At 39.6% G+C, this 12,114-nt stretch overlaps 1 protein-coding gene across 8 annotated transcripts in view; it reads right to left on the minus strand.

Moving 5' to 3' along the window:
* YAP1 (Yes1 associated transcriptional regulator) overlaps positions 1-12,114 on the minus strand; it is a 126,685-nt gene that overhangs the window by 23,933 nt on the left and 90,638 nt on the right. For 4 of the 8 annotated variants that reach the window (XM_061143417.1, XM_061143445.1, XM_061143407.1 and 1 more), the window contains exon 5: positions 476-669. In XM_061143417.1, coding sequence (XP_060999400.1) covers positions 476-669 — 194 coding nt within the window. The remainder of the gene's footprint in view (positions 1-475; positions 670-12,114) is intronic. The other 4 variants (XM_061143472.1, XM_061143436.1, XM_061143464.1 and 1 more) reach the window with 1 other exon arrangement.

Here is a 12,114-nt window from a genome sequence, read left to right on the forward strand (position 1 = left end):
AAAATTAAGTACTTTTAAAAAATGTACACTGTTTAAGACTTAATGCTATTACACACTTTAATGGACTATAGTATGGTATAAACATTAACTTCTACATGCACCCGCAAACCAAAAACTTCGTGTGATTCACTTTACTGCAACACTCGCTTCACTGTGGTGGTCTGGAACTGACGGGCAGTATCTCTGAGGTATGCCTGTGTATTTGAGGAAAAGCACCCTTGCTTCCCTTGACTTCTGCCTGACTGCGGTGAACATGGCCCAAACGCCTCTGTGTGATACAGGTATACAGGTCACAGCCCACGTGCTCAGAGGCCAGCGAAGAGACTAAGACGAGGACAGAGCTGGACAGAATGTTTCTGTGTCACTCTAGTTTTAGAGAAACAACGCTCCTCTGCAACCAACAAATGCCAAAACGAAACACACCCAGCTTCAGGTAGGAAAACAAAGCCCCGAGAGTGGAAGGCTGGTCTCTAACCTGGGGCCTCACCTGCCGAAGCAGTTCTTGCTGCTTCAGTCGCAGCCTCTCCTTCTCCATCTGCAGCTGCTGCAGCCGCATCTGCTGCTGCTGGTTGGAACTGCCGCCACCCAGGACGCCTCCCTGCGGGCTCTGGGGGGCCAGCGGGGGCGGCTGCTTCACTGGAGCACTTTGACTGATTCTCTGGTTCATGGCTGAAAGGAAACAGAAGATCTGGTCTAAAAAACTAGCAAAGAAAAACGATATTCAGTTATTCATAAGCACGATGGGGATAGTCAACATAGCCTTTTCTGTATAAGACCAGAAGTAACCTAAAAACCCACCAATAGTACAAAGGGTACATTAGTTTATTATTATCAGACATGCTTGTCATCAGCGTGATATGTAAGGCAGCCATAAGACAAAAGAAACGAGCAGCAGCTCTAATAGGCAAGGCCATGGAACAGTCTAAGACACACTAAGTTAAAAGCATAGTACAGAACAGAAAAGTGCTTTTTTACAAAGGGAGAGGAGGCCTATATGGATATACTACATGCATATCCAGAGAATCTGAACTGAAGGACAGCTAAGAAGCAATTAACATCTGTTGGCTCTGTAGCTGGGGAACTGGGTGACTAAAGAACTGATGTTCAAGAGAGACATTTTTTGCAACTTTTCAAGTATGAATAATGTGAATGCACTGCTTATTACAAAATATATATCTAATTAAAAATAAATCCCTCCAAGTAACTAAGAGAAAGCAATCTAAGCAGTAAAGTTCAAGATTATTAATCTTTAAATATAATGCTAACAAATCAAGGAGATTAGATGATCTGACGCATGCTCCAAATAAAGCCTGTCAGAGTCTGGATGGCACAGACTGGTCTCATTCAACACCACTGTACCCCCTATACAGCCAAGGGAGTCAGTTATTTTTTTTAGTTGAACCTGTAATACACCATTTGACAATTAGAAACAGATTGGATTCTTATACTAGTGAATTTCTGCCACTGATACATTGATCAAACTATGGATTGTGGTAGCCTCAGTAAGCAGATGGAAGTCTTATTACATGAAAATGGCAGTAAGAATGATGTATTACCTTTTCAGACATCTACTCAACTTTTTAAGGTGAAATTTCAGGTCATTGTTTAATACATACTGACCAAAAAAAAACCTCTGCCCAAATGACTTCACAAACACTTGAAGAAATGATACTAATCTTTTACAACCTTTTGCACAGAACAGCAAAGAAGGAAACTTCACGACACTTTTGCAACCAGCATATCTCTAATACCCTACGAAGACATTAAAATAAAGAAAAATCATAGATGGCTCTCTCTCATCAACCTTGCTGCCAAAATCTGAAATGATCCACTGTTGGTGCTCATGACTTACTGACCCCGGCCACAAACTCCTTGTGATGATCTGCACATGTCCTCCTTTGTGCCGTAGGTACAGCTCTTGGAGGCTACTTGACACACCTCCCAGCCTTTCCCAGAGTCTGCCATGGACATTAAGAATCATCCTCTTTCAGGGCACTGCCCTGGGACTTTGTCTACTGACATTTCTCACCTGACTGTAATTTCTTATTTACAAATTTGTATCTTCTCTTCCCAGGTGGCACTAGTGGTAAAGAACCCTCCTGCCAATGCAGGAGACATGAGAGACATGGGTTCAGTCGCTGGGTCAGGAAGATCCCCTGGAGGAGGGAATGGCAACCCACTCCAGTATTCTTGTCTGGAGAATCCCATGGACGGAAGCCTGGCAGGTCGGACAGGACTGACGTGACTCAGCGCACACACCCCTTCTCTTAGACAAGTGCCTCGGGAGTGCGGACAGACCCCAGTCAAGCATACATTCTCAGTGCCTAGTCCAGCAGCTTGGCATAAAATCTGTGCTGAGAATAAACACTGAAATGATTCTCAGTACTTTCACTATTCACTGAGGCAGAAATTTAACTTTATAAAAGATATGGCAATATAGAAATCCTACCAATTTCCCCACAGACTACCAACTCTTCTATGTGGCAATATAAAATTGATTTGAAGCCAAGGATATTAGAAAAAAGGAAAATTACAGACCAATCCTCTCTCAGAAAGCCTTAGTTCAATTCAACCTACTGAGATATTAATATAAGGTGATAACATTTTGTTCTTACTTTCCCCCTCTATTTTTCCTGTATTTCTTCTAACTTTTTAAAAAATTTGGCCATGCCAAATGGCATGTGGGATCTTAGTTCAACGCCCTGACCAGAGACTGAACCCATGCCTCCTGCTTTGGAAGCACAGGGTCGTAACCACTGGACTGCCAGGGAAGTCTCTTTTTCTAACTTCTTCCGTTGAACTCACTTAGCTTAAATCTTTTCTTTGAACATTCAAGTCAATAAATTTACCTTTAAGGACTGCTTTTCTGGCATGTCCCACATTTGAAATCGTACATATAATTCATGATTGTTCTATTTCAAATATCTGCAATTTCTATTTTGATTTCCATTTAACTCATGAGTTATTTAGGAGTACAGTTTATACTCTTAAGCATATATTTAAAATTTTGAAAAATAACTGTCACAGAGAAGCAGAAAAAAAAATATATTATGAATCCTCATGTAGTCATCACCCAGCTTCCCAATGATCAATACCTTACTGATTTTGTTTTACATCTGTTCTGACTTTTCCCTCAATTACTTTCAAGCAAATAATATAGCCTCTCATCTGTAAATAACCTCAATATGTATCATTTGGGAGTTTTGCTTAGATTTTATAACTATTTTCTGCCTAATGCTGAAAAACTTGGTTCTAATAACATTAATATATATTATTCTTTTATACATATACAATTATTTCAAAATAACATTATGACTGAACATTAAAGTTATGATGAACAAAATGATAATTAAAAGGTTTGAATTCTTTGTCATTTTTTTTTTTTTGTCCTTAAGATATTTCATTAAGTATATCCAGCCAAATCAGCTTAAGTGTTACCTGAAATAATTCTTCTTTATGTGACTCAGCCACCAACTCAAATACTGGTTCACTTGTGACACTGTGCTTTTGAATTTTATACACTTGTTTTACTTACCACCCACCACGGCCCTGCCCACAACAGTTTAAAAATCCAAGCAAACACAGATACAGGAGGGTACTGTACTACACTGAAGTAGTATGTTGGTAGCATACTCTTAATATTTAACTTCACTCTGCGTTTTTGATAATAACATCCTTGAGACTATGCCAAAGTTGTATTAGGGTTTTTCTCCCATTTTCTTTGAAAAATAACTGACTAGTATTTCATTCAACTAATTTCCTATTAGGTACCACAGTTCTAATTATAATCTGTATGTTTTAAGAGCTGGTGGGGCAAGCCCTATTTTTTTTTGAAGCCAACTTTTGATTATTGGGATCTAATTTTATTGCTTTGTGGTTAACGTAATCTGGTTCGCACACTGCTTTTTGAAATCTGTGACTGATAGGTGGTCAGTCCCTGCTTTTGTCCTAGGCCAGGGCCAGCCAGCTGCGGCCTGCCTTTCCCCACCGGGCCTGCGTCATGCCTCTCTTCCTGTGCTCTCAACACTCTGAGGTCTGATATCCTGACAAGATGACTGGCCCCAGGCCTGTCTGTGCTCCCTGTTCCTTGTGTGGTTTTATTTTCTGACCGACAGAGACTTTTTTCTTTTAAATTTATGCATCAAGTTAAGTCTTTTTGGTTATTTCTTTTTAATGGTCTGTCTGACACAGCAGAGAAGGGATGTCCAAAAAACATGACTCGCTGCTTCGTATTCTTCAAAGCCTTATTAATCTTTCACACGGCAGAAAAGCCAAATTTATGAAATGCCTTTACAAAGAATAAACGGCTGGTACCTTAATAATTATGGTTTACAGTTAGTATTTTACAGGGGAACGGACAGAAAAAAGCCAAACACTTAATAGCTAAGATTTGCCCCACTGGTGGCTCAGACGATAAAGAATCCGCCTGCAGTACAGGAGACCTCGTTCGTTCCCCGGGTTAGGAAGATCCCCGGGAGGAGGGCATGGCAACCCACCCTGGTATTCTTGCCTGGAGAATCCTCAGGGACAGAGGAACCTGGTGGGCTACAGTCCATGGGGCCGCAAAGAGCCAGACACGACTCAGTGACTAAGCCCAGCACAGCAGCCTCGTTAATACAACTGCTTGTACCTACGTGTCACCAACATTACTAGATTCACAGCTGACAGGTATCATAGTACGATATAAAGAACATGGCCTTCAGAGTCAAACAAACCGTGATTAGAGTTAGGCACATGAGTTCAGTACTTCATCTAATTCCCAGTTTTCTCATCTCTACCTTCGGGATGGATCACTGTGGGTGTGTGCACTCAGTCACTCAGTTGTGTCCGACTCTCTGCCACCCCATGGACTGTACCCACCAGGCTCCTCTGTCAATGAAACGTGCCAAGCAAGAAGACTGGAGTGGGTTGCCATTTCCTCCTCTAGGGATCTTCCTGACAGTGATGGAACCTGTGTCCCCTACACTGGCAGGAGGATTCCCTACCACTGAGCCAGGTGGACGCCACTGTGGGGCTTATAACTAAAATATAAAGCATCCATTATATTCCTGGAAGACAATACGTGCTCCAAAAATGTTAGCCTCCCCCCTGCTCCAAACAGTTCTTTCTAAAACTTGAAGATTATTAGTTTTTCAGATAATCAGCAGGGGTCACAGGACTGGAAAAGGTCAGTTTTCATTCCAATCCCTAAGAAAGGCAATCCCAAAGAATATTCAAACTACCACACAATTGCACTCATCTCACACACTAGCAAAGTAATGCTCAAAATTCTCCAAGCCAGGCTTCAACAGTACGTGAACTGTGAACTTCCAGATGTTCAAGCTGGTTTTAGAAAAGGCAGAGGAACCAGAGATCAAATTGCAAACATCCACTAGATCATACAAAAAGCAAAAGAGTTCCAGAAAAACTCTGCTTTCTCAACTATGCCAAAGCCTTTGACTGTGTGGATCACAACAAACTGTGGAAAATTCTTCAAGAGATGGGAATACCAGAGCACCATACCTGCCTCTTGAGAAACCTGTATGCAGGTCAAGAAGCAACACTTAGAACCAGACATGGAACAACAGACTGGTTCCAAACAGGAAAAGGAGTACGTCAAGGCTGTATATTGTCACCCTGCTTATTTAACTTCTATGCAGAGTACATCATGAGAAATGCTGGGCTGGAGGAAGCACAAGCTGGAATCAAGATTGCCAGGAGAAATATCAATAACCTCAGATATGCAGAGGACACCACCCTTATGGCAAAAAGTGAAGAGAAACTAAAAAGCCTCTTGATGAAAGTGAAAAAGGAGAGTGAAAAAGTTGGCTTAAAGCTCAACATTCAGAAAACTATGATCATTGCATCTGGTCCCATCACTTCATGGGAAATAGATGGAGAAACAATGCAAACAGTGGCTGACTTTATTTTTCTGGGCTCCAAAATCACTGCAGATGGTGATTGCAGCCATGAAATTAAAAGACGCTTACTCCTTGGAAGAGAAGCTATGACAAACCTGGACAGAATTTTAAAAAGCAGAGACGTTACTTAGCTGACAAACATCCACCCAGTCAAAGCCATGGTTTTTCCAGTAGTCACGTATGGATTTGAGAGTTGGACCATAAAGAAATCTGAGCGCTGAAGCGCTGAAGGTAGAAGGAAAAGGGGATGACAAGAGGATGAGATGACTGGATGGTATCACTGACTTGATGGACATGAGTTTGAGCAAGCTCCAGGAGATGGTGATAGATAGGGGTGCCTGCAGTCCATAGGGTCCCAAAGAGTCAGACATGACTGAGCCACTGAACTGTCTGAACTGACATACAAATGCCCTGGCTTGAATTCCCATACCTTCTCTCCCCCATCCCTCGACTCCATTATGCTTGTCACTATTTCTAAGTATTTTATGATTCACAAAGACATGCATAGATCTTTTCCTACAAGATCTAAACAGGAAAAAAACAGGTGGTGGAGTTTGAGCCTTAGTTCAACCTCCTTAGGGATCCTTCTCTTTTGGTGAAAATGTTCCTGGCATTCCCAAAGGGCACTCAGCATATTTTTTCAAAGAGATGTTTCCATACCTTCTGCTGTATCAGTTTTGAAAATATTGGTTAAATATGAATTGGGGGACTGATCTGAGTATCTATCACGTATGGTGAACCTTTCACTATCTGAGGTATAGAGCAAAAAACTACTGGGAAAAATGGTTTCCATTCCAAGCAGTTAAATAAATTAAAAAAAAAAAAAAAACAAAACCTGCTAGAGAATAACCCCTAAGTTAGTTGAGAAGTGTTGAAATGATAAAATATGACTGATTTCAAAACAGATTCTAGAGTTAAGAAAACTCTAGAATTTTTTAAAAAAAGCTAGTTAAAAAAAAGTTTTGAACTTTCCACATTGCATTTTTATTAAGTAATATTGCATATAACAAGTTAATGTAAATATATATTCTTGTGAAAACTAGCTGGACAGTAACAATATTGTATGAAAATAAGCATAACTCTCCTCTGCGCCTCACCAGTTTCTCAGAATTAAACGCCAGTGATCAGTAATGCCGTAATCAGTAATGACAGCGACCACTGCCGATGGCACACGGAACTGGTCGGTACGGTTGTTTCCAAACCTAAACTGACTGCTAAAAACCACAGAAAGGGAAAAACAGGGAATCAAAAGACAGAGTAAAAACGCCACAAATTAAAGAGAAATCTGCACAAAATATGCAATAGATACAGTTTCTCTGGCTAATAATGGTCAGTCCTTTTCGTTGTTTACTTAAATGCTGTTTGTTACCTGTGGATACAAGCAGTCCTACAAGTTTCTGTATTAAGGGTTCACTTAAGTGACGAATTCAAACAACTTTCTTTATGAACTGAGGCTGGGATTTCTTCTCTTCAGAAGCATCCCGTTCTTTACCTTCTGACCATCTCAAGCATTTCAACAAAGCACAGAGCCGCGCACCCACATGGGGTGCACCAGAGACCTCACAGGCAGATAAGAAACAAAACAGGCTTTGTTTCACGGGGGAAGCAGGCAGGGCAGTTAAAAAAGAAAAGAACTGCATTACCAACTTCTTCCCCTGAGTGATCAACCACCAAAATCCAAATGTCTCCAGTTTTAACAAAATTTCTAAAAGGTAAAGAGAAAATAAATCCCTAACACAGGACAGAATTTTTTTTAAAAAATATGCTATATTTAAAAATTCAGAGTTTGCTGCCTAATAGTAACAAGTTACTATTTCATAACTTGAACAAATCAGTCAGAAACAAATCAGTCCTGACAGCTTTATGGTAGCAAATTATACAGTCAGCAATTACTGAAGGAAAAAAAAAAAAGACCACCTTCTCAAAAACAAAGGAGGTCATCACCATGGGTTCTTTTCAAATGTCACTCTCAACATCTGAGTTTTCAAACTTCAGACAAATTTTAGGTTTGCATAATTGGTATCTTCAATCCTGTAGTATTACAAAGTATTTCAGATCTGGTAATCAACTGTAGACTGTGATAATAAAGTCTATCCCAGTAATATCATTAAGTGTAAATTTAAACTTAGAAACATTTTTTTTGAACTTTTAAAACATTAACTCACATCAAATCTCCCCAAACACAAGAAAGCACTTCTTTATTTTGTCTAATATTTTATCAAACTTCAGACATTACATGGTTACATGTTAGAATGGCTGTATTAGTTTGTTCATAACATTTGGAAAGAAATTTTAGGTTTTTCCTGTATTGATAAGATACTTAAGACTTCTGTAAAACAGTAGGCTTATTAAAAGAAATGAAAGTTTTCTGAAAACAATCTTAACAGGCCACCTGTCAGTCTTAAAACAGTGAAAACAAAACACAAAACACCCACTGCTAGTTCAGTATTTCAACATGACTGGGGGGATTGCACTGTCTCCAAAAAGCTGTTACTAACTGGCACAATAATTTATGTATTTTAAATAAGGCTAGGGTCCCAATTGAATGACTGAGTACCTTTTCATTATTAATATGCAAAAGATGTGTCTCAACACTGTTAAGCTATACCTCAATGAAAAGTTATTCTGAGATACTTCACCCCTTTATCAGTAGTTTTAATAAAGTCATAGGGCTGTGTGTAACCATCACCACTATCTAATTTCAGAACATTTTCATCATCCCCCAAAGAAGCCATGTATTCCTTTGGGGGTACACTTTCTATTGCCCCTTCCCCAGTTGCTGGTAATCATTAAACTACTTTTTGTCTCTTTGGAATTGCCTATTCTGAACAGGTCATATATGTGGAATCAATTTTGTGACTGGCTTGTTTCACTTGGTATGTTTTCTAGATTCATCTATGTTATAGCATGTATCAGCATTTTACTCCTTTTTATCACCAAATAACCTTCCATTGTACAGAACACTACCTTTTGTTAGTTTGTTCATCGGTTGATGGAACATGTTATTTTCACCTTTTGCTTTTTATGAATCATGTGGCTACAAACATTCAAGTTTGCAGGTTTTTGTATGGACATATGGTTTCCTCTTTGGGGCATAAGTATCTAGGGCGCGGAACTGCTGAGCCGCACAGTGGGTGCACTTTCTGAGAAACCGCAACAAAACAGTTTTCTCGAGTGTCTGCGTCCGTTTTCAATCATATGGACAGTGGATGAGGGTGACAAGCGCTCCACATGCCCGCCAACACTTACTGATGCCTGTCTTTCACTTCAGCCGTCTTACTGAGAATAAAGTGGTATCTCATTGCGGCTTTGGTCTGTATGATGTGGTAAGAGCTAATCTCCTCTAAAAATCCACGCTAGGTCTTATCAAAGGCACACTCTGTACTTTTCTCCCTTCCCAATTATCAACCGCCAGGCCCCCCAAACTGGGTTAAAGTATCTGAATCTTTAAACTGTTCAAAAATATCAATAACGTCTCTATTTAGGTCAGTTTGATATCGTCTTCCTTCAACCATCTATCAAAAGTCTGGCATGAAAATTCATTACAATGGTATTTTTCAAACAATACAATTGTGAATAGAGCTTAAGAAACATTCAACAGAACATTTTCTCTTCATCACCTCATTAAGCAGTTTGGGGCAGGACATAGGAGTTGCTAAATGAGGTGAGGAGGAGAAGGGAGAAAGTAGTCTTAACTAGCCTTCAGTTCTGTCTGTCTCCAGAACATAACTGTTTTTTCCCTCTACTATGAAAACAGTGTTTAAGGTACAAATAATGAAATGACTGGTCTATAGAGAGACAGGGAATAAGGTTTAAAAATCTACCTGGCATCAAGAATTCATGTTAGATTGAGTAAACAGTTCCATTAATAATAGCTTTATTTCTAATTACATGTAATTTATTACTCTTTCACTAGGGAAATTTATAATTTAGAAGAGATGAATCTGAGTTTTGACTGCTAAGCACAAAAACTGGTCCTTTTATATAGTGTAGAGCTTGACTGGCTTCTCATCCTTTAATGTCCCCCTTCAAAAAAGTGTTTCTGACTACCTCACCTCATCCCCTTTTGGAGCACCTTATGATAAAGCCCTTCGTTGTATTGAACAGGTTTTGTAATGGTTTATTTACTCAGTAGCCTGCAACCCCCAGCCCCAACTGTTAGCATAGTGCCTGGTATGTAACTGGCACTCATCTGTTGAATGAGTAAGTAAGTACAAAAAGTTTTTATCCCTGGTTAGTAGGATGCTATTAGTAATGCACAGGAGAATCTCCAAATTGAAGCAAGTCCAGAATGAGTTCTGAAGTGACCTCAGCAACCAGGGTAGCAGAACAACATGAGCATAAGACAAAGAATACGAACCACTCCCCTTCTAAGTCACTCCAACTGATTTCAGCAGAAATCGATCTGGCTTTTCCCTCTGGAAGACTACAATCTCCTTTTCTGTTTATCTGAATCTCTAGGTTGGCACAAAAAGTGGCATCACCAAATGGATCTCTTCTTCAGTGCCGTTTATAAGACACTTGCTATTAATGCAGAGGTGATGCAAATAACTTGAAACACAGGTTTCTTTTAAAAATAAATTTTCTTATGTTTGATGGGAGGAGTTTTACTAACACAAATCATTAATTTAAATTATTATTCGTTATGGAAAGAAAAATACTTCTTCACTATATAATTATTTCTATCACTGAACCATCATCAAATAGAAACTATGTATTAATTTCACCTCATTAATGTATGTGAGGAGAAGAGGGTGTCAGAGGATGAGATAGATGGCTGAATGGCAACACCGATGCAATGGACATGAACTTGGGCAAACTTCTGGAGATGGTGCGGACAGGGAGGCCTGGCGTGCTGCAGGCCATGGGGCTGCAAAGAGTTGGACACGACTGGGCGACTGAACAACCGTGTATGTCTACTCACCCTCAGCAAATAGAAGAGATTGAATATATGAATAATAGACTATTTTGACACTATCCTCCTGAATAAAACATAAAGAAAAAAAGACTAAAACTGCAAACCTCAAGTTTGAACTAATTTTGATATTCCAAAATAATTATGATATTCCAAAAATATTCCTTACACATCAAAACGTTCATTTCAGTGTTTGTTTTTTTTAAGTTAAAAAAAAAAAAAAAAAAAGTAGTGAGGGCAACAATTTGTAACAATCTCTAACAGTGTGTTTTCAACTGAGCTGCACTGAGCACATGGCCTGGAGTTATACTTCCAATCAGCTTACATCAGGCCTTCTATTACAGCAACTTCAGGGAAGTTTGAAAGTTCAGAAACCGAGCACACCAAAACTGTGTCCATCTTTCAGGCAGTAAAGCTGAACCCTGCTAACACACGCACGTTTCAATTCCTCTATGTGTCAGAGCTCCACAGTGGAGACAAAACTTAACTCTTCCATCCAGCACCAGCCATTCCCTGTCAGATGTCTGCCTGGGCATACTCACCATGCGATAAGGCTTATCTTTAGATTAAGCTGAAAGATTGCCTAGTCTCCTCTTCACAAGTAATTTCCAGCTGTGACCAGAGGGCTAAAAGTTAAACTTAAATGGTGCAATAAATAGTTCAAAAGCATCTTTGAAACCTCAGGGCACTCTAATCCAGAAAGCTACTGAGAAATAACCTTAAGCAAGAATCCAAAGCCACCACTGAAGAGTTCATACTCTAGCATATTGCATTAAATCACAACAATTAAGAAGGGGGTTCCCTGGTGGCTCAGACAGTAAGGAATCTGCCTGTAATGCGGTAGACTGGGGTTCAGTCCCTGGGTCTGGAGGAGCCCCTGGAGAAGGCAATGGCAACCCACTCCAGTATTCTTGCCTAGAGAATCCCGTGGACAGAGGAGCCTGGAGGACCCCAATTCATGGGGCTGCAAAGAGTCGCAGATGACAATAATTAAGGACTGGAAATATTCTTAAAACATCCAGTATATGAGTCTCAGTATAAGCTGAGAAGTCAGGTATCTTTCTGAATGAACTGGTTATACTGTGATACCAGAATAACTTGGGTCTTCTGATTTCTAACTGAGAAGGTACATTTTTCTATCTCAGAATTTAATTCATATTGAATTTTTCTGCATCACAGTTTAATTCAAATTCATATTGAATGTATTATGCAACTACTATGGAGAAAAGAGTATGCTAACTGATTTCTTCTAAAGGATTTTTCAAGGTCATACAAAATGCCAGGTGAGAGAAGTGTTGT

This window comes from Dama dama, chromosome 1, assembly GCF_033118175.1.
Source record: "Dama dama isolate Ldn47 chromosome 1, ASM3311817v1, whole genome shotgun sequence".
Classification (NCBI taxonomy): Eukaryota; Metazoa; Chordata; class Mammalia; order Artiodactyla; family Cervidae; genus Dama; species Dama dama.